At 43.2% G+C, this 23,950-nt stretch overlaps 1 protein-coding gene across 2 annotated transcripts in view; it reads left to right on the forward strand.

Annotated features, from left to right (window-relative positions):
* The first annotated feature begins 1,634 nt into the window (after positions 1-1,634).
* The window catches only part of ADHFE1 (alcohol dehydrogenase iron containing 1), a 59,294-nt gene continuing 36,978 nt past the window's right edge, over positions 1,635-23,950 (forward strand). Inside the window, exons 1-7 of one of the 2 annotated variants that reach the window (XM_069731426.1) lie at positions 1,635-1,713; positions 4,431-4,545; positions 6,784-6,842; positions 11,953-11,990; positions 20,489-20,542; positions 21,137-21,291; positions 22,817-23,013. In XM_069731426.1, coding sequence (XP_069587527.1) covers positions 20,489-20,542; positions 21,137-21,291; positions 22,817-23,013 — 406 coding nt within the window. In that variant the 5' untranslated portion in view covers positions 1,635-1,713; positions 4,431-4,545; positions 6,784-6,842; positions 11,953-11,990. The remainder of the gene's footprint in view (positions 1,714-4,430; positions 4,546-6,783; positions 6,843-11,952; positions 11,991-20,488; positions 20,543-21,136; positions 21,292-22,816; positions 23,014-23,950) is intronic. The other variant, XM_069731425.1, reaches the window with a different exon arrangement.

Below are 23,950 nucleotides of genomic sequence, written 5' to 3' on the forward strand. Positions count from 1 at the left end.
AAACACCCAAACTCTGCAAGGAGAACACAAGCTTTATTCCACCCCGGCAGCATTCAGGGTTCAGTCACTGTTTTAGCGGTGGCTATAACTGCGCCCCAAGCCCAGTGCCGAAACGTGTCGGTCAGGGCCGGAGGCACATTACCGCCGCTGCTCTCTCTATTCTCGGAGCGGTGACTGAATCCAGCATGTTGCTGGGGGAATAAAGCTCATTTTCTCCCCGCAGTGTTTGGGTAAGGGCAGGTTAGTAACGCTATTAACCTGCAGATTATCCCCACAGCAGCAGGTTAAGGCTATGTGCACACGTCAGGATTTCTTACAGAAATATCCTGAGCAAAACCGGACATTTTCTGCAAGAAATTCGTATGTGGTTTTTTTTCTGCATTTTTTTTTTTGCGGATTTTTTGCTTTTTTTTTTCCGGAGGTCCACAATGCAGTAATATAGTGGGAAATCGCAAAAAATCCGCACAATTAATGAACATGCTGCGTTTTTTTTTTCGCAGAAAAAAATGCAACATATGAACAAAAATTGCGGAATGCATTATAAATGAGGGGATGCATATGTATGCTTCTTTTTAAAGCGTTTTTATAGCGCAAAAAATCCTGAACATGTGCACACAGCCTAATAGTGTTTTTTTTTTTCTGGTGACAGGTTCCTTTAAGTCATTTCTTTTAACCTTTTCAGGGTTCCTTTTTTGGCTACAGAATACATTAAAGTTCAGGAAGCGAAGAGCCTGTGAAAAGAAAAATGGAGCAAAATTTGTAATGAAACCCAATTACAAAAATAAATTTTAGGGCAAAATATTTACATTTGGGTAAAAAAAAAAAAGTTACCAGCCCTATTTTAAGGCTATGTGCCCAAGTTCAGGATTATTCGAAGAATTTTCCTGATCAAAACCGGACTCCTTTTGCAGGGAATCCACTCGCGTATTTTTCGCGTTTTTCTGGGGTATTTTTCGCTTATTTTTCCGGAGCGTCCAACTACTATATTATATAGTGGCAAATCCAGAGATTTTCCGCAAAACTAATGAACATGCTGCGTTTTTTTCCGCGATGCGTTTTTTTGGGGGGCGAAAAAAACAGCATGGGCACAAATTGCGGAATGCATTCTAATAATGGGATGCTTAATGTCAGCGTTTTTAGCATTTTTGCAGCGGAAAATCGATGAAAGAACGCTAACAATCCTGAGCGTGGGCACATAGCCTAACCGACCAGCTTCTTTTTTATGTCCCTGTTCTTATTGTTTCTTTGTCGGATCTGCATTAGTGATTCTGTTCCCCATTGTTAATTTCTCCATGATCACACAGCTTATCCCCCAGGACAAGGAATGTACATTTTGCTTGTAGCGTTTTCAGTTATATACGAGGAAATGCAGTGAGATCTTGTTGCTGAAAAGGTGTGATTTTTTTTTTTTTTTCATAGGGGTGACGTGTGACGACGTCCACACTGCAGACGGCACTGTGCGTTATTGGGTCTCCAGCCTGAGGCCTGAGAACCCTCAGTAGCCAGCAGGGCAGGGAATGAGCCCATAGTGGCCGGTGCTGTCCTCCTGTGACTAGTGGCCTACAGTGGGGGAGTATACCACAGATCACATTACTGCCAGTGAGGAAACACCAGCACTGAATGCTGGGAGAGGCAGAGCTTTCCAGTGAGGCGGGCGAGGAGGAAGCAGGATTTGCTGTCTAGTCCTATAGTCACACACAGCTTTGGCTTCAGGTATTCTCCTATCCACAGTCTGTCTCCTATTCTCTGCCTCAGTGTAATATACAGCAATGTGACATCGTCAACTGAGGAATATAAGAAGCAGATTAGTAAACGAGCTCAAATAGGACACGACTGAGGAAACCTATGTATTGTGTGGACATACTGCATCTGTCTGTGTACTTACTAGCCGCTAGTGACGAGCAGACGTGCTGGGATAAGGTGTTATCTGAGCATGCTCACGTGCTAACCGAGTCTCGAAAAATCTGTCCGTGTCCCTGCGTCTGCATGTCTCTGTTCGACAGCCGCAACACATGCAGCCGCGGGGACTCAAACATATTTTTCGAGTACGCCGAAGACACTCGGCACCCGAGCTTGGTCTGATAACACCTTATCCCAGCACGTTCACTCATCACTACGAGCCTTATGTTTTAATTGGACACAATAGCTGGACTTTACAGCTGTAGAATATTATCACTTGGATTAGTTTGAAAAGCCAGTTTCTTCCCATGACATATAACCATTGACTGAGGTAGCAGAGTGGTACTAGGAGGCAAAGACATTTAGGGGCCGTAGGCAGCATGTGACCACCTGATCCCATAACGGACAAGTGTCCAGGACGTAGCAAGAAAAGTCCTGGACCCCCGTCCTGTCCCAGAACACAGCACTTCTGTTATTCTGCAGTGCGACCTGTGACTTTCATAAACGTCCCTGTTAGTGTACAGAGCACTGCGAGATCATTAGGAGCGGCGTAGTGTCATGTTGGCATAACTGGGCACTGCAGTGTGATTGGAACTATTGGATGCAGCTGGCACAATCAGATGGGCACGTCTGGTTCTGTACATATGCTCAACGGAGCCATGGACTTCAACTATCTGAACTCACTTCAGACTCCAGCTGAAGTCTTTTTTTTTTTTTCCATACTTGTCATTAAGGTCAGAAATAACAGAACTATTGTTTCTGCCTTCAAGGAAGGCTACAACCAAAAAAGAAAAAAAAAAACCTCCAAATCCAAAATTGCATATCTTGAACTCCTTTGGATAATTGGGCCAATTTAATAATTTTGTGTGGTTTTTTGTCACTTTTCTTTTTTGTCTTGTGGAATTAGTTTATTAAATTTTTTTTTTGTGCCAAATTCTTCAAAATGATGTGTGCAGTTCATGAATTGCCCAAAATAAAAAATGCTCTTCATTTTTGTCTGAATCCTTTTTTGCAACTTGTTTGAGCAAAACGTTCCGTGTTCCGCTAAAATTCTGCAAAATTTGTGGAAAGAAATTAGGCAAACCCTGCTGTACCAGCTCGTCAAACCCACAGAGCCAACACGGTAACGCTGCCTTGTGTCTTTACTGGAGGAGTTACTGCTGTTGGCACAATATACAGGAGTACTCATAAGTAAGAAAATATGCGGCACTCACCCCAAATTCTGCAGTGGAAAGCGTGAATTTTAATGGAAAACTTCAACAGATAAACATCCGTTACAACATAAGGTAAGCAGGAGGGTGCGGTGTTGGAGCTTGGACGACGGCCGTTTCGCACAGCAGGTGCTTCAACGGGTCCAGACAATATAACAATATACAGGAGACCCACAATAGAGTAAGTGCGATCCTCCAAAGCACTGAGAGAGGGATACCTGCGCTGAATATGGACACGCTCCTGAGAGGCCTCCTCACCTGCCAGAATTCATACACCCGGCCTGGGTGCCATGATGGAGTACAGAAAAGACACGCAGACTAAGGGTTAGTTTAGATGCCGGTACCATCAGTCTGTATGCACCATGGATCTCACATGGAGAGCACAAGGACCCTCTATATCCAGTGTGCCATTGCTCATGGCCGATTTCACAACTTTCACTCCTTTGATCTGAATAATGCATAGAATCAGAGGCAGCTCTGGCACCCGTCCACAATACAGACAGTCCCGTGCGCAATGTGTGGGCACAACTATCTCCATTTTGAATTAGGAACACAAAAAAAGGCACAGTAAAACCAAAAAACACTCTGTTGCAAAAAATATCAGTAAACAGCAAGTGCTAATAAAAGGATGGAAAAACACAGGGTATTTGGTAATACGTTTTTTGCAAAAAAATGTGTATTAAGCCGCTCTACCAAACGTCAAGGTATACCCGTATTAGAGCAGTCCTAACTAATGTATGTAATCCCTATCTGATGTATTTAAAAACCTGGTCATCTGTATAGTACCTGTATGAGCAGGATTCAGAAAGGTAATGCCCAATGTGGACACGCAGCATAGAACGGCTTTTATGTGCACGGCTCACAAGGAGGGATGGAAACCTCCCTAGTCTTGTACAAACAAGTGTGCCCGGCTCGCGGGTTTCTGTTTCTCCATTTTGAATGAGCATGACCTAAGTTTGTTGACCTGTGGTTGGTGTAGAAAACATCTGGCAAGAGTGACATCCCTACGGTAGTGTTCACACAAAGCAGTCACGGTGCGTTTATTTGCAGCAATCGTAACAGAACTGTAAGGTTTTTACCACAATTTCAGCACAAAAAACCCACATAAGGCACATTTAGAAATGGAAAGTATAACATAGTGCACTTAAAATACAAAACACTAAAGGCGCACTGATCGACTTGCTGCTTTGTAGATCTGCGGTTGTTCCAAGCAATTGCTCTACCATTATTAACCCGTGCAGGTTATCGTGGGAACACTGCTGCAGCATAAGGCCGTGATATCCAGTATTATGGTAAAATGCTCTTTGTTTTTACTTTTAGTGACTGTTGTTTGAGCATTACTTGGGGAGAGTCTTCCGATCAGCCCTGTCTGTACCATAATGGCTGCTGGACGGGACAAAGTGGTTCACCTGCTGAGACTACTGCACGGAGCGTCGTAAGCTTTTCACTTCCTAGATTTCTTTTCAGCCGTAAGAATGTGCGCTCTCTGCATTTATTTTACCTGTCATAAAATTAAAAAGCTGTTCACACGCTGTGTTTTTGCCATTTTTTTTTCCTCATGTTTTTCAATGGTAAAAAAAAGCTGCACCTTACAGTGCCAGCAAAGTGAATGAGATTTCTGAAATATCCTACACGTGCCTCTTATTTTTTCCTTGCGGATTTGACCCATAAGTGCATTTTTTTAACTCTGCAGCATATAGAGCGATTTGCATTATTTTTTATCCATTCATATTAATGGGGAAGAGACATATGTAAAACATGGGGAAAAAATGCTCATGTTTGTCGAAACGAAAAATCTGCTGCAAATACTTAGTGTGCACAAACCCTTAGGACTCATGCTTGTGGTTTTACTGGAACTCTGTTTTGTAGAGGTGCAAATCCTTTGTATCTTCATATGCTTTTAGCAGATTTTATGTACACAGTTAAGATAAGTGTGTTCAGGGACTGGTAGGGGAAAGAAAATCATCAAACACGTGCAGTGGTGTAGGAAGGGGGGTGCGGGCCGCCCCAGGCAGCACAATTCGGGGGGTGGGTCACCGGGTCGCGGCCGGCGCTGGCTGAAGAAAAAGAGTGCGATCTGCGCTATACAATGGATTATCGCTGGCGGCGGCCATCTTCCGGAGGCCGCGCGTGTGCAGATGGTAGTGCTCGGCTTCCGGAAAATGGCCGTGGGATGCCGCGCGTGCGCAGATGGAGATCACGGGGGCCATTTTCCTGAAGCCGAGTTCGCATCTTGGCTTCAGGAAAATGGCCGCCGTGATCTCCATCTGCGCAACCGCGGCCATTTTCCTGAAGCCCCGGGAAGACGCGCGGCCTCCGGAAGATGCGCAATGGATTCGGCTGTTGGGCATGCGCAAACCACTACGCCACCAACGGAAAGATGAGCAAGATCTGGGGGAGAAACAGCGATGTCAGCACGCCCATATGACCAGACCAGCGTGAGTGACAGCCCAAAACGGCAACTTTACAAGGGTATTTCGGCAGCATAGATGGGGAATAAAGGCACAAAAAATCTGAGGCTGGCAGCTGACGTCAGTCCCAGCGTGCATGTCGCCAGTTAAACAGCGTGCATGTCGCCAGTTAAACAATAAGGCCATGTTCACACGTAGCGTCTGGTCCCTGCGGGTTCTACCGCAGCGGATTTGATAAATCTGCAGGGCAAAACCGCTGCGGTTATCCCTGCAGATTTATCTCGTTTTGTCCTGCGGTTTCCGCTGCGGGATTTACTCCTACTATTGATGCTGCATATGCAGCATCAATAGTAATGTTAAAAAAAAAAAAAAAAATGGTTATACTCGCCCTCTGACGTCCCGATCTCCTCAGCGCTGCAGGCGGCAGTCCGGTTCCAAAGATGCTGTGCGAGAAGGACCCTCGTGACGTCATGGTCATGTGACCGCGACGTCACCGCAGGCCCTGCTCGCATAGCAACCTGAGACCGGACAGCCGCGTGCAGCACTGAGAGGTGAGTATATCATTTTTTATTTTAATTTTTTTTTAACCACAGATATGGTTCCCGGGGCCTGGAGGAGAGTCTCCTCTCCTCCACCCCGGGTACCACCCGCACATTATCCGCTTACTTCCCGCATGGTGGGCACAGCCCCATGCGGGAAGTAAGCGGATCAATGCATTTCTATGTGTGCAGAATCACTGCGATTCTGCACAAAGAAGTGACATGCTGCGGGTTGTAAACCGCTGCGTTTCTGCACGGTTTTTCCCGCAGCATGTGCACAGCTGTTTGTGGTTTCCCATTGGTTTACATGTTACTGTAAACGCAATGGAAACTGCTGCGGACCCGCAGCATCAAAATCGCCGCGGTCCCGTGGTAAAAACCGCAACATGTGCACATAGCCTAAAGAGTTTTGTTTCTGTGCGTGTTGTCCTGACTATTTTTGGTAACCTTTGTGCGTATTGAGCCGGGGGGGCGCCAAACTCGGGAACAGCCCCGGGCGGCAAAAGCTCTAGCTACGCCTCTGAACACGTGGACTCTGATGGCGCCTGTATGACACTGCACGGGGGCTACGCGGGGTCTGTACCATGTACTGGCCCTGACGTTCTGGTCATACCAGGTTTTTGACAGATCTGCTTCTTAAGGTTCATTCTGGATTCGAAAGAGACTACATTGTTTTGTTTTTGGAAAAAAAAAGTTGCCTTGCCTGTCCTTTTTCTATTGTAGGTGCAGATGTCCAGCCCATTCTCACACTTACTCCCAAGGTAGGAATTGAACCCCATAAGGTAAGCTTGAACCCAATAGTCGTAAAGGAAAAACAAGCACATCCATATGTTTGGCAGCTGGTTGGTTAGTGGACATTAGAGGTTGTGCAAGATTGAAAAAAAAAAAAATGTAAACCAAATCTCATACATCCCCCTTAAGATTGTCAGGGAGTTATTTCAAGGGAATGTGTCACCGGAAATGACGTATTGTTTAAATCAGCTTTTTTGTTAACATATTTTCTATGTTAATATTTGTTATATCTATTTTCAAAAGTTGTCAGATTCAGTTTTCCTTCATGATTTTGACTTTCTGAATTCAAATCTGACAATGAAATGAGACCCCCTGTGAGAAAGCCAACGCGAAACGCGCGTCGGGGCGGTCCCCAGGGAACATTGATTTGCACTTGCACCTTAAACATGGGTAAGTTGTGTCCTCAGTGGAATATGCAAATTTATAATAGCAGATAGTTTTTTAATCATGTTTGCTTACATTTTGAACAAAGATTATGTTAATGTTTAACCCCTTTCCCATCCGAGACATATGTGTTCATCCCTCTGACATGGGACTTATTGATTTGTGCTATATGGATACTTCTCAGGAATTTTGCACGCACAGAGGCTATGTGCAGTGATAACCGCTGGGTGTCAGCCGATTCTGACACTCGGCACTCAGTAACAGGAGCGGTCCCGCACCGCTCCTGGCACTTTAGCTCGTACTCGATCTCAGCATTTCGGAAATAGGTAGAGGGAAGACATCCCCTCTGCCTTTGGATCGTGTCATCACGGGGTCCTGATCGTTGCCATCGTGACCTGATATCGTCATGACAATATCCGGGTCACCAGAGCGAGCAAAATTGCTTGATCATGCTCAGAGCATGATGAAGCAAATTTTTCAGTGTAGCGCTGACAGTTTGCATAGCATAGGGATGCTACTGCTTTTCTATGCTACACAAGTGATAAAAAAAAAATTGTAAAAACTATAAAAAAAATAAATATATACTGTACTCATAAATAAATATTTTTATTTTAAAAAAATTTATAAACAATAAAAGTACACATATTTGGTATTGCCGTGTCCAGACCTATAAAACTGTCCCACTAGTTAACCCCTTTATTGAACAACCTTAAAACAAATAAAAAAAAAAAACAAGGCAAAAAACAATGCTTTGTCATCATACCACCGAACAAAAGGTGGAATAAAACTCAATCAGAAAGACGAATATAAATAAACATGGTAACGCTGAAAACGTCATCTTATCCCGCAAAAAAACAAGCCATCATACAGCTACGTCTAAAAATAGTTTTTATTGGGTAAAAGCGCAAGAACATTAAAAAAACTATGTAAATGGGGGTATCAATGTAATCATACTGATCCGAAGAATTAAGCTAACTTATCAATTTTTCACCCGCAGAACGACATGACAAAAAAAAAAAATCCCGAATAGCTGGTTTTTGTTAATTCTACCTCCCAAAAATCAGAATAGAAAATGATCAAAAAATGTCATGTGCCTGAAAATGGTACAAATAAAAACGTTAACTCGTCCCGCAAAAAACAAGCCTTCACATGGCTCTGTGGGTCGAAATATGGAAAAATTATGGCTCTCAAAATATGGTGATGCAAAAACTAGTTTTTGTAATAGAAATAATAATAATAATAATAATCTTTATTTTTATATAGCGCTAACATATTCCGCAGCGCTTTACAATTTTGAACACATTATCATCACTGTCCCCGATGGGGCTCACAATCTAGAATCCCTATCAGTATGTCTTTAGAATGTGGGAGGAAACCGGAGTGCCCGGAGGAAACCCACGCAAACACGGAGAGAACATACAAACTCTTTGCAGATGTTGTCTTGGGTGGGATTAGAACCCAGGACCCCAGCGCTGCAAGGCTGCAGTGCTAACCACTGCGCCACCGTGCTGCCCGCACTAAATGTCTTTTAGTGTGTGACAGCAGCCAAACATAAAAACCCAATAAAAATCTGGTATCTCTGTAATAGCACCGATCCAAAGAATGAAGTCGCCTAATCACTTAGGGTATGTGCACACGTCCGGATTTTTAGCGTTTTTTTTGCGGAATTTCGCTATAAAAACGCTATAATTCCGCATCAAAAACGCTAAAAATATGCATCCTATCATTTAGAATGCATTCCGGATTTTTTGTTCAGATGGATGCGTTTTTTACCGCAAAAAAAACGCATTCCGCAAAAAAAATGGACATGCTCATTCTTTTTGCGGATTTTTTGCGGATTTCTAAGCCAAAATGACTTTCAGGAAAAAAAAAAAAAAAAACGCAAAAAGTCCGCGCAAAAAACACGCAAAAACCGCGAAAAATCCGCGCGGAAAAAAACGCGATTTTCTGCCAGAATTCTCCGGATTTTGTCAGGAAAAAAACCTGACGTGTGCACATACCCTTATAGAGCAGAAGGAACAGCATAAAAAATAAATTAAACCAATTCTTCACCTGTTGTTCCCAAAGGTCGACGTAAGACCTTACGCCGGAATTTCCATGTAAATCTCTGAAATGCAGTACAGACCAAAAGTCTGGACACACTTTCTCATTTCAAGATTTTTCTGTATTTTCATGACTATGAAAATTGTAAATTGACACTGAAGGCATCAAAGCTATGAAATGACACATGTGGAATTATATACTTAACAAAAAAGTGTGAAACAACTGAAATTATGTCTTATATTCTAGGTTCTTCAAAGTAGCCACCTTTTGCTTTGATGACTGCTTTGCACACTCTTGGCATTCTCTTGATGAGCTTCAAGAGGTAGTCACCGAGAATGGTTTTCACTTCACAGGTGTGCCCTGTCAGGTTTAATAAGTGGGATTTCTTGTCTTTGTGCGACGCAGAAAAGGTGAACGGATGGACTCTACATGCCTGGTTCCCACCGTGAAGCGTGGAGGAGGAGGTGTGATGGTGTAGGGGTGCTTTGCTGGTGACAATGTTGGGGATTTATTCAAAATTAAAGGCATACTGCCTTTTATTTTTTTGTAAAAAAATTCCTATTAGCACTTATAAAAATTAAAAACTTGGGTCTAAAACAACATTTTAGTGGTAAAAATGTAATTTATTCTTTCTTCACCACTCAGTGGTATACAATTCTGTGAGGCACATGTAGTGTCAATATGATCCTCACCCCTAGATGATTTTATTGGGGAGTGTAGTTTGTAAAATAAGTCCACATATAGGGGGTTTCTGTTGTTCTGGCACCTCGGGGGCTCTGCTAATGTGACATGGCATCCTCAAACCACTACAGCAAATATGAACTCCAATATGGCACCTCTTCCCTTTTGAGCTTTGCACTGTGGGTGTTGGCGTACTCAGGAGAAATTGCACAACAAATTGTATGATGCAATTTATCCTGTTACCCTTGTGAAAATTTAAAAAAAATGGGACTAAAATAACATTTGTGAAAATGGGATTTTTTTTAATTTTTTTATGGCTCAACCTTATAAACTTCTGTGACGCACCTGAGAGTTGAAGGTGTTCACCATACATCTAAATACATTTCTCAAGGGGGTCTAGGTTCCAAAATGATGTCACTTGTGGGGATTTTCACTGTTTAGGTACATCAGTGGCTCTCCAAATGCAACATGGTGTCCACTAATTATTCCAGCAACTTTTGCATTCAAAAAGTCAAATGGCACTCCTTCTCTTCCGAGCTCTGCTGTGCACCCAAACAGTGGTTTTCCCCCACATATAGGGTATCAACAGCTCAGGTGAAATTGCAAGACAAATTTTGATGACCATCTTTTCCTGTTACTCTTGTGAAAATAAAAAAATTGTGTCTAAAGTAAAAAAAATTTATTCCAAAAATTCTGTGAAGCACTTGAAGGGTTAATAAACTTTAATGTGGTTTTGAGCATCTTAAGGGGCACAGTTTTTAGAATGGTGTCACTTTTGGGTATATTCTATCATGTAGACCCATGAAAGTCACTTCAAATGTGAGGTGGTGCCTAAAAAAAATGGTTTTGCAAATTTTGTTGGAAAAAGAAGAAATCACTGGTAAACTTTTAACCCTTATAACTTCCTAACAAAAAAAAATTGTTTCAAAAATTGTGCTGATGTAAAGTAGACATGGGGGAAATTTTATTTACTAATTATTTTATGTGGCATATCTCTCTGATTTAAAGGGAACCTGTCACCCCGTTTTTTCAATATGAGCTAAAAATAGCGTTAAATAGGGCCTGAGCTGTGCTTTACAATAGTGTCTTTATTGTCCCGATTCCCCACCTTTGTTGCCAAAATACCTTAGTAAAGTCGCCGTTTTCGGCTGTCAATCACGCTGGTCCCGTCAAATGGGCGTTGTGAAATCGCTGTTTCTCCCCCCGCTCCTCGACGTGTCTGACGTAACTCGATCTGTGAATAGCACAGATTGCGCTGTTTTTTTGCAGTTGCGCAGTGCATTCGGGGTGACAGGTTCCCTTTAAGGGCATAAAAATTAAAAGTTTGAAAAATTCAACATTTTCGAAATTTTCGACAAGTTTCTATTTTTTTCATAAATAAATGCAAGTTATATCAAAGAAATTTTGCCACTAACATGAAGTACAATATGTCACAAAAAACAATCTCAGAATCAGTGAGATACGTTGACGCGTTCCAGAGTTATTACTTCAGAAAATGACACTGGTTAGAATTGTAAAAATAGGCCCGGTCATTAACGTGCAAACCACCTTGGGAGGTAAAGGGGCTGATCATGTTTGCTTATATTTTGAATTTAGATTATCTACTACTATAAATTTAGGTATTACTACTTCCCTTTGTTTCGGATTCGTATACTACTCGGGGGTTACCTCCTAATACATAGATTATGTTGGCCATCTTTGGGGGAATATCTCTGATGATAAGAAGCCTGCTGAAAACTCTTCCTGAAAGGAAGTGTTATTTAATATAGGTCACAATGTGGAGAAAGAAAAAACATTGCCAAAAATTTCTAAAAAAAAAATTAATTCAACACAAAAACCTGATTTAAACAATAAACCATTTTCTGATGACACGTTCTCTTTAATTCTGCTTGGCACTCTGCTATTCCTTACAGAATGGAGCAGGATGTCTAATATTTGGTCAAATACATAACAGTATCATACATTGATGCATTTACCATATTTTACTTTCAGCTCCATCATCTCCAGTGACAACAGACTATGCGTTTGAGGTACGTGTCCTTTATTGATACTTAATCCTGCTTTGTAAAGGCTTAATCTGAGATTGCGGAATAATACTGGGTTTGTTCTGCAGAATGTGTGGCCTGCAGGTGATCTTATGACCTAAGTTACGGTACTTTCTGTCTGTACGTAGTATGAGTTTTTGAGTTGGGTGTAGATAAGTCCCACAATAGGCGACACCACGGCCTTTGGGTGCTTGTTAGGTCAAGAGCAGGTCAATTGAAAAAAAATTGTTTGCTGTAGTATGCAGAAACGGCATTTACACTGGCAGATTTCTGCCTGGAAAAAGCACTAATAGATTATCTAAGAAGTCAATCTACGTTTTTTGAAAGATCCTTTTACACAGACCAATGAAAATCGTGTGGGACAAAATGTTGTCAGTGTGATTGTTTGGTCCCATACAGTTTGCATATTGCCGGCAGCACATGGCGTTTACACATTGGTGGGGAACATCTCTTCATTATCAATTGTTAATGAAGAAATGACCCATTGTCACGATTTGATGATTAAGCTATGTAGCCAAGTAGAAATCATCTAGCTGTTTTAATGCCCACTGGCGATTAGGCACATATTTGTCTCTTCCAAACATCGCTTGCTCAGAGTGGACCTAACTAGGGATTTCTCTCTCTGCAAGTCTATGATATAGGCAAATATGATAAAGGAGAAAGTGACCCTTCTTTTTAGTAAGGCAGCAGTGGTTAGCACAGCAGCCTTGCAGCACTGGGGTCCTGGGTTCTAATCCCACCCAGGACAACATCTGCAAAGAGTTTGTATGTTCTCTCCGTGTTTGCGTGTGTTTCCTCCGGGTACTCCGGTTTCCTCCCACATTCCAAAGACATACTGATAGGGATTTTAGATTGTGAGCCCCATCGGGGACAGTGATGATAATGTGTGCAAAATTGTAAAGCGCTGCGGAATATGTTAGCGCTATATAAAAATAAAGATTATTATTATTAAAAATAAAGATTATTATAGTAAATAGAATAGCTGGCCATATGTGTTAGTTTTGTGTCTGGCCTATAATTGTTCAGCTGACAGCTATTTCTCCTCACTCACCTAATACATAGAAATGCTCCATTCGGTCAAGAAATCATGTGTCCTCTCTAAGAGCTGAAAAAAAAAAAATGTCATTGTTATCTGTCAGAGGAGAGCAAGAGACCCCACTACACATTAGGCCGGGTTCAGATTTGCATTCGGGGGCTTTGCGGAGGGCTGTGTACGTCCTCTGCTAAGCTCCACCTACTTCCGCTTACTTCTGCATGCGTCCTGGGTACCTATCTTTAACATTGGGTATGCATGACATGCGGATGCGTCATTTTGATGTGGCCGCCGTCCACACAAAAAGCAAACGCATACATCCACATGTCCTGTGTACCCAATGTTAAAGATAGGTACCCAGGACGCATGCAGAAGTTAGCGGGGCTTAGCGGAGGACATACGCAGCCCTCCGCGAAGCCCCCGAACGCTAATGTGAACTTAGCCTTAGTGTGCTCCAATCGAAGTCTGTGAATTTGACCGACTTTTCTCTAATGTGTATGGGACCCTTAAGGATGTGAACAAACAAGCACTGTCTCTGGGTGTGAAGAGTGTAATGATGTGAAATTAAACCAAGAGGTCATACTGTTGGTATATTGGACCCACTCACTTCAATGAATGTCCCTGTCATTATGCTACTGTGTGCAGATAACATAGGATTAGTGATGAGCAAATATACTCGTTACTTGAGATTTCCCGAGCAGCCTTGGGTGTCCTCCGAGTATTTTTTAGTGCTCGGCGATATAGTTTTCTTCGCCACAGCGGAATGATTTACATCGGTTAGTCAGCTTGATTACATGTGGGGGCTCCGATGAAGAAAACTAAATCTCCAAGCACTAAAAAATACTCAGAGGACACCCAAGCGTGCTCGGGAAATCTCAAGTAACGAGTATATTCGCCCATCACTACACAGGATCTTATATTACTTTTTGCTCCAGAAGTTGGTTTAGGGCCTATTTTCAGTAGATGTCTTAATTTTTTTCCATGATCAACAATCCACATTGAGGCTATGTGCACACGTTGCAGAATTTCCACCGAAATTTCCGCGGCAATTCTGCAACTCCTGCCCTGGGAAATACGCATGCGGAATTGGCATGTATATTCCCGCTAAACACTAGCGTTTTACAAGCGTTATTAGCTTGTGGAATGCTAGCGTTTTCCAAGTGATCTGTAGCATCGCTTGGAAAACTGATTGGCAGTTGGTCACAGTTGTCAAACATAGTGTTTGACAACTGTGACCTACTTTTTACTATATATGCAGCATCAAGCTTAACCTTCGTCCGGCTGAGTAGGTACAATTGCAACTATTCCGTTTTACAATTGCAATAACTTTTTTTTTTTTTTTTTTGAAAAGCCGTAGAGGGCTGAAATTTCGTGACATCTCTGCAGTTTTGGTCCAGAATATATTGGCCAAATTTCAATAAAATATATATGAAGGTACAATTGTACCTCTGCAGCCTGTTAACGTTGTAAAATTATGCAGCCTGACGAAGGTTAAAAAGATATAATGTTAAAAATAATTTTAAAAAAATTGTGATATTCTCACCTTCCGACGGCCCCCACAACCTTCCCGCTCCTCGCGATTCTCCCGGCAGCTCCAGTTCCCAGTAAACCCTTGCGGCAATGACCCCAGATGACGTAGCATCACAGGTCATTGTCGCAAGGCATTACTGGGAACGTAAGCATCGCGAGGAGCGGGAGGCTGCAGGGGCCTCCGGAAGGTGAGAATATCACAAATTATTATAATTCTTTTTTCTCCATCGTCTCATTGGGGGACACAGGACTGTGGGTGTATGCTACTGCCGCCAGGAGGCTGACACTAAGTAGGTATAAAAAAAAAAAAAGTTAGCTTCTCCTCCATAGTATACACCTTGCCACTGGCCCTGACAGCTCCAGTTTATGCTTAGTGTCCGTAGGAGGCACATCTCTGGGTTTTCCCAGATGCTTTTTTCTCTGAAGATAAGACAGGGGCGACGGACCCTTTTGAAGGGGTCCGATCTCCCCAAACCAACAACGGGCGAGCACGTGGAGTGTCGCCTCCACGTATCCTCTCCCGCGATGTGGGATTTTTTTGCCGGACTAAGAACCTGACCACCCTGAGGTAACGGAACCCTAGGTTGTACAGGCATTCATTCCTTGTCCGTGCAGCCTCCACTTCATCACCAATGCACGACTACGCTGTTTAAAGGAGGCAGACGGTCCCTCTCCTCGCCTTCTGAAGGGTGTAAGGAGTTAGGGTGCCTGCACCGTCTTTTAATATTTATATATGTATATATATATTTATATGTGGATTTTTTATGTCTAACCTTATGCGCTGTCAGAGGGCTGCACAGGGGGGGGCTCCTGCTTCATCGCGCGTTCTGCTGGCGACTATATCCGGCGCTGTGCTGGTTTCCAGCGTTTTTTCCCCACAAGCAAACTTCAGCAGAGGCATGGGCGGAAGTCCCGCCCCTTTTTTAGGCGGTTTCCTGTTCGCTGAGGCATTATGGATCTTGTAGTCTGAGCATGGGCGGAAGTCCCGCCCCTTTTTCGGCGGCTTCCTGTTTTCTCTGTACAGCCTGTGGCATTATGGGTCTTGTAGTCTGGGGGAAGTCCCGCCTCCATGGCGACGGTTTACTTCCGGTTTCGAGCACCCAGCTTTCCCGGGAGAGCAGGGGAAAGAGTAAAATCTAGATCCCTGCTTCGGCCGAAACCGGGTCCATGTGCGGTAACTCCTCCCACTTTTTTCAGGCATCCGCCCTGTGAATTAGTTTATATGTGTGGTTTGCACAGGAGACATGGTTCAGTGTTTGAGAGCATACGGGGACACAGGACTGGGGTAAGTGCTACTTCCCTCAGCCTGACAACAGTATTTGTTCTAGACCTAGTAGCTCATAAGGAGATACGGAGCATAGCAGCAGCAGCAGCAATAGAGTCATGTCTAGAAAGACTAAGACTCACTCAGTTCTGTATACCTCATGCATTACCTGTCAGTCTACTTTTCCGCATGCGCAAAGTAACCATTTCTGTGAGGCTTGTGATTCCGAGCGCGTGCAGGAGCCCCCGTCTGCTACCCTGTCTGCTTCCCCGCCGGCTATCCTGCCGGGTGTGCCTGTACCTGGGTCGGCAGTGTCTCCCCCTGAGTGGGTCATATCATTAACGCAGTCTATGGCGTCTCTAACAAAGGCGGTTGAGTCCCTTCAAGCCCCTGTCAGGGACATTCATCCGCCTGTTTTGGAAAGATCCTCCGATTTTCAGGATCCTCCGGCCTGCAGGGGCCGTACTCCCTCTAGGCAGACACAGGGGAAACGATCCCACACAGCGTCTCCCTGTCCGTCAGGTGCATCAGCATCTTTGAATCCTGTCTCTCGATCTCCCTCTCCTGCGGAATTGAGTGAGCACGGTTCGGACTATGACTCAGAGGGGTCTTTTGATTTTGAAGCTCCTGGTTATCAGGAATCTGTTGACAGTCTCATTGAGGCCGTTAACCAGACCTTGGGAGTAGAGGATGTGGCCACCTTACCTTCTGGTCATAAGGTGTCCTTTAAGAAATTCAAGCAACCTCATAAGGTGTTTTCTACTCATCCGGAGTTTGAGGATTTAGTCCAACGTCACATGGAGCGACCGGATAAACGTTTCTTAGGCCAGAAGGCCCTAGGTGCAAGGTATCCGTTCGCTCCAGAGCTTTGTAAAAAGTGGGCAGAATCCCCTTCAGTGGATCCTCCCGTATCCCGTTTGGCCTCTAGTACGTTGCTGTCTCTTCCTAATGGGTCGTCTATTAAGGATCCGACTGATCGGCTCCTAGAGAGTCTAGCTCGGTCTCTGTTTGAGGCTTCAGGGTCAGCCCTCGCACCGTCTTTTGCGGCCACATGGGTTACCAAAGCTATGATAGCTTGGTCAGAGTCTGTAACTAAGGCTCTTCAGGATAAGGGGTTTCCTGTAGAGGTGATAGAGATGTCAAATCAGATATCTTTAGCAGGAAATTATCTGATTAATGCATCCTTGGATGCGGCAAATTGTTCAGCATTGGCTGCGGCAAATGCTATTGCTATCAGAAGGGCCCTATGGCTAAGAAATTGGCGGGCGGACTCTACTTCAAAGAAGTCCCTTACATCCCTTCCTTATCAAGGTGTCCGTCTTTTTGGCGAAAAATTGGATCAGCTTATATCTGATACCACGGGAGGTAAAAGTAATTTCCTTCCTCAACAAAAGGTTAAGCAACCTTTTCGTCGCCAATTTCAAGCAAGATTTAAATCCTTTCGTAACTCCCGGTGGTCTGCGGCACCAAGCGCAGGTCCCCCAAGTCGGCCTGTCCAAGACCGGGAGCACCAGGTCTCCTATAGGGCCAATCCATTGGCAAGAATGCGGTATCAACCGTCAAGATGTAGGGGATCTAGATATCCTCGATCTTCGGCTAAATGACTGGAGGCAGCCTCTCGTCGCTTCCAACAGAGTAGGCGGTCGCCTACTACTGTTCCATCAGTCCTGGCTGTCAGTTGTTCACGACAGATGGGTAAGAGACCTGGTGGTTTCAGGGTACAAAATAGAGTTTTCCTGTCTCCCTCCATGCCGTTTTTTCCGTCCAGTCTTCCCAGTTCAAAAACCCGTCTAAGAGCTTTATTCAGAGCAGTCGAGTCTCTTCAGTCCAACGGGGTCATTGTCCCTGTTCCAAAGGAAGAAAGGTTCAAGGGGTTTTATTCAAATCTGTTTACGGTTCCCAAAAAGAATGGGACCGTGAGACCCATTCTGGACCTAAAGTGTCTAAACAAATTCATCAGCACTCGTCGCTTCCGTATGGAATCTCTCCGCTCGGTCATTGCGGCTATGGAAAGGGGAGAATTCCTGGCTTCCATAGATATTCAAGACGCCTATCTGCACGTTCCTATATTTCCTCTTCGGTTTTCCATTCCTAATGTCCTAGCTTTTCTCCAATCTGGTCTAGACTCAGGTCTCGCTCCAAGTACCCTTAGGAGGCAAATATCCGCCTTATCGGTTCTTTTCCAGCGCAGGATCGCTACCAATCTGCAAGTAAAAACTTTTTTGCAGGGAGTCTCTCATAGTCCCTCCTTACAAAGCTCCGATAGAAGCTTGGGACCTTAATTTGGTCTTGAGTGTTCTTCAGGAACCTCCATTTGAGCCCCTCCAAGATATTCCTTTAAGGTACCTTTCTTGGAAGGTTTTGTTTCTGGTAGCTATAACATCCATTAGGCGGGTATCGGAGTTAGCGGCCTTGTCCTGTCAGGCGCCGTTTCTACAATTTCATCAGGATAAGGTGGTGCTGAGACCAGCACCTTCCTTTTTGCCAAAAGTAGTCTCCTCATTCCACATTAATGAGGACATTGTCTTGCCTTCTTTTTGTCCTGCGCCTACACACCGGGTGGAAAAAGCTCTCCATACTCTAGATTTGGTGAGAGCTCTGAGAAGATACGTTTCTCGGACCGCTTCTTTTCGAAAGACGGATGTTCTGTTCGTTCTTCCTGCGGGTCATAAAAAGGGACTCGCAGCCTCTAGATCGACCTTAGCCAGATGGATAAGAACCACTATTCAGGAGGCCTACCGTATCAAGGGTGCAGCCATCCCGGCTGGGATCAGGGCACACTCTACTCGGGCGGTAGGGGCTTCCTGGGCGCTTCGGCACCAAGCTTCAGCAGAGCAGGTTTGCAAAGCGGCCACTTGGTCCAGCCTGCACACTTTCTCTAAACATTATAATATCCACACTCAGGCCTCTGCTGATGCAAGTTTGGGAAGGAAAATTCTTCAGGCTGCGGTATCACACCTATAGGCGGTAAGTGCCTAGGGGTTTTCTTCCAGTGAGTCTTCTTCCCACCCTGGGACTGCTTTGGGACATCCCACAGTCCTGTGTCCCCCAATGAGATGATGGAGAAACAGGGATTTTTGTGTTACTCACCATAAAATCCTTTTCTCCGAGTCGTTCATTGGGGGACACAGCTCCCTCCCTATTCATTTTATTTGTCTATGGAGTTGTTCAGACTATAGTATTATTCTAGACATGTTGTCTTTGCTCTAATGCTGTTTTGTTTTCTCTATCTCCTACTGCTTGTGCACCAAACTGGAGCTGTCAGGGCCAGTGGCAAGGTGTATACTATGGAGGAGGAGCTAACTTTTTTTTTTTTTTATACCTACTTAGTGTCAGCCTCCTGGCGGCAGTAGCATACACCCACAGTCCTGTGTCCCCCAATGAACGACTCGGAGAAAAGGATTTTACGGTGAGTAACACAAAAATCCCTGTTTTTACAGGTATATCGTTCCCAGGGCCTGGAGGAGAGTCTTCTCTCCTCCACCCTGGGCACCAACCGCACATGATCTGCTTACTTCCTGCATGGTGGGCATAGCCACATGCGGATAGTAAGCCGATCATTGCATTCCTATGTGTGTGGAATCGCCATGATTCCGCACAAAGAATGAACATGCTGCGTTTTTTTCCGGAATGCGGCATGTGCACAAAAAATGCGGAATGCATTTAAAATGATGGGATGCTTATGTAAGCGGTTTTTTAGCATTTTTTCTATGGAAAACAGCTGAAAAAAACTCTTAAAAAATGCTAAAAATCCTGAATGTGTGCACATAGCCTAATTCTTGAACAAAAAAATCAACAATTATTTAAATATCATCATATGATTATGCACACACACTGCACATATACATGTATATACACACAGCATATCCATACACATGTGTATACACACTGCACATACATACATACATACATACATACATACATACATACATACATACATACATGTATATACACACACTGGATATACGGTGCATACCATTCTGTCTCCTCTTTAGTTCCTCTAGACTCCTGCAGTTAAAGGACCTTTGGCAATATCTGCGGGTCCATAAGAGAGCCCTAAGAAATTGCCCAGTTTTCCCCCTTCCTACATAACACTGGCCGTAACTGTAACTGGAGCTTATTTTTGGAGTATGGCTTCTATTTCAAGCATACTCCAAAAATCCTGTAAAATCATGCTAGGGCTTATTTTCGGGGTAGGTCTTATATTCGGGGATAACACGTTGCATACACATGTATATACACACTGCACTTGTGGTACATACCAGCCTGTCTCCTCTTTAGTTCCTTCTGAATTTAAAGGAACTTTGGTGACATCATTGTCACATAACTGTGATGTCACCAAAGGTACTTTAAACAGTTTTAACCTCGGAATAGAAATGCTGGGGGCCAGAAAGACTGGAGGTCCTGGTGAATTGCCCAGTTTGCTTCTCCTCCTCTCTAACACCGGCCCTGACTGTAACTAGGGCTTAATTTTGGACTATGGCTTATATTTCAAACATCCTCCAAAAATCTTGTAAAATCATGCCATGTTTCATGTGGATAAATGCAGCGTACTTTTAGATAGTAGGTAATTATTAACATGGCATTTTCGTGTTTTGACAATGGTCCTCTCGCTTAGGCACAATAATTTCTCATGGATTTATTTCCATCTTTCAGATGGCTGTTTCTAACATCCGATATGGAGAAGGTGTTACAAAAGAAGTGGGAATGGTAAGGAGAAGATACAACTGTCAACGCTGAGTATAATAGGGCAATTGTTTCATAGTTCGTAAAAGTTCAGAAGTTCTTTATAACTCGCGGCATCCTGCAGGTCTACTAGGATGATCCGTTTCTGGGAACATAGCCCCTAGATTAATTACCAAAATTTCTGGGGTTTTCTTTTTTATTACTAGAAAAGATCATAGATGCATTATATTTCCTTATCTATCACTAGGCTTGGGCCATAAGCCTATTCTGTTTGTAATTATGTGAATTTGTTGTTTCATTCAAGCATTGTATGAAAAGAACTTAAAGTTGACAAAGTCATCATCCTGTAGTCAGTGAAGGCAGACAGACCCCTCTCTCGGAAAGCCATGGGTTTCATTGCTATTACTATATACTCTAGTTTTAGGCATGAAGAGGCTGCTCTTAATTCAGTTCTGGTGAATGGATAATTAGAAAACTGGCCTCATATTATTCTGAAAATTCCATGCGGAAACTAATGTTAATATTTTTTGTCAGTCAATATATAGATGTATTCAGGGTTTTGGTGGGCTTTTTTGGCACAATCCTAATACTTATTTCCTTGTATTCTGTTTTACAAAGGATTTGCAGAATATGGGTGCAAAAAATGTATGTGTGATGACAGATAAGAACCTTGCACGTCTCCCGCCTGTTATAGCTGTGATAAATTCACTGACAAAGAATGACATCAAGTTCTGCATGTATGACAAGGTCAGGGTGGAGCCGACAGATACAAGGTAAAGACCGCAGTGCCTTGCTAACTGCTTGTTTGGAATATGGAGAAAATAAATAAGTTGTAACATGGATTAAATATTACAGATTATATATTGGATAAAAAGTAATGTATGACCTGATATCCTGCGTTCAAAACCTAATATGATTGGAAGGTATTGCTATTGTTAATAGAATATGCACGGCAATGTCAATATGTGATTAGTAAGTTATGACATTGACATTGTTCACCTGACCACTATAGACGGACATGGCAGCGTTTTTTTTTTCTTCTTGGCGCAATAGTATTTACCATATGTCTACTTTACATCAACACCATTTTTGAAACATACATTTTTTTGGTAGGAAGTTAGAAGGGTTAAAAGTTTACCAGCAATTTCTAATTTTCCAGTAAAATTGATCTAGATATGTGGTGAGCACCTTGAACCCCCAGGTGCTTTACAGAAATTTAGAACGCTGGATGTTCGGACTCCCCATTCAAGTGAATGGGGTTCAGGTCCGAGTACTGTTCTGGTACCCGATCCTGAACTTTTTGTAACTGTTCAGCCGAACCTGCCGGACCCGAACATCTAGATGTCCGCCCATCTCTAGCCAGGAGTTGAAGAGGGGATTTAAAAATGCAGGGACAAGATACTTCCTGTTTCTACATAAAGCAGAGAAAAGAGAAGAATTTACTGGGTAGAAAGGCAAAATGAGCAATTGTTAGAACACTATGCTATATAATATGATGACTACAGGAACACATGGGCTACTTGCACAGTGAACAAGTCTGTATGATCATGTTCACACACCACCAAGAAACTTGTTTCTTGGTGGTGTGTGAACATGATCATACAGACTTGTTTACTGTGCAAGTAGCCCATGTGTTCCTGTTTCCATAATTGTTCTCTTGTGTCTACAAGACTGGGGAGTTCCACCACTCCTCTTGGGCTATCTGCACAAAAGCTGTTCTACCCTGTATGCACACATGGATTTTTCCTCTCTGAACCCTGTTCACACAGGTTATATACAGATGATCAGGTTTTTAAATACATCAGATAGGGATTGCATACATTAGTTAGGACTGCTCTGATAAGGGTATACCGTGAAGATTGGTAGAGCAGCTTAGTATACATTTTTTGCAAAAAACGTATCAACCAAATACCCTGTTTTTTACATCTTTTACTAGCACTTGCGGATTACTGCAACATTTTTTCAAACTGAGTGTTTTTGGTTTTACTATTCTCTTTTGTGTCTTCATAATATGATGACTGTGGTGTATTAAAAGGATAAAAACTTTAATGGGAGGAGGAGGAGGGCTTCTTTAATTGTTAGCTGCCCAGTCCTCCTCTCCATGAAAATCTCTTGTGGGACAGTCGGGAGGAACACGGGTACATTGGATTGTCTAATGTGTGTAAGGGTTTTACGTGTAGTATGTTGGAAAGAATATCTATTGAGTGCAGTAAGTATAGTAATGACAACACTTTTAATGGCAAGCAGTTCTATATGAAGTGATAATGAAAAAGTAAAAATTAATATACTTCCATGCAGCTTCAAGGATGCAATACAGTTTGCGAAAAGTGGTTCATTTGATGCCTATGTCGCTGTTGGAGGTGGCTCTGTCATGGACACCTGTAAGGCCGCTAACCTCTATGCATCCAGTCCTAATGCTGAATTTCTGGACTATGTCAATGCCCCAATTGGAAAAGGAAAGCCAGTGACTGTGGCTCTCAAGCCCCTCATTGCAGGTAAAAATAAATAATTTTGGGGGGGGAGAGGGGATTTAGTTATTTTTAAGTTATAGGAAACTTGAGATTGGAGGTCATTCCAGATATAGACCCCTCAATCTTACACAATATAGTTGTTGTTTGTGTTAGCTCTCCACCTCCCCAAAACTCAGGACACCTGTCATCAGGAGACCTCAGGAGACACTCGCACATGTAAGATCCAACATCATTAATTTAATGATATGGGCTGCTTTAGTGAAAATGTATGTACACTTCCATACAGCACCTATAGACCTGTTAGAAATGTTGGTACATGCCCTCATCATTTCCCTCCTCAAGTACTAATGTAAGTTCCCTGCCCCTAGTAATATACTTACTGGCCGCCGTCTTCATCTGTTCTCGGTGACGCTACGGCCGTCATCTGCAGGTTGTGACCTGCCGGATGCTCCAATGTTTGCTGGGCGAGCTGGAAGTCACAACTCAGTGCAAGTCTATAAGAGCCAGAACGAGGCCAGAACGCCGCTCTCATAGACTTACATGAGAGCTTATGTCCATTACCCCTGACTTCTGGTTAATCAGAAGTTACCCAAGATGGAAGATCGGAATGGCGATGGGAAGAGGTGAAGATGGCCGCTGGTAAGTATATAATTACCGGTAATAGCAGAGGATTTAGATTAGTAATACCACTCCTGGTATGACATAAAAAAATGTGTAGTGGTGCTTAAAGGGGTTGTCCGGTCCAAAATGATAAGTCTGAAGTCACTCTTTGTGACTGCAGACTCATGAATCACCCCAGTGCACGCACTGATTCTTAACAAAAATGGAATTGCCGTAATCTTGGTTGTGGTGGTTAATTCAGTAACACATTTTTACAAGATTTCTGGAGATGGGTCGTTAATCAAGAAATGTATTTATTATTGCTTTATATCGCTAAGAAAGGAAACGGACATGAGCAAAA

This window comes from Ranitomeya imitator, chromosome 6 (assembly GCF_032444005.1).
Source record: "Ranitomeya imitator isolate aRanImi1 chromosome 6, aRanImi1.pri, whole genome shotgun sequence".
NCBI classification, from domain to species: Eukaryota; Metazoa; Chordata; class Amphibia; order Anura; family Dendrobatidae; genus Ranitomeya; species Ranitomeya imitator.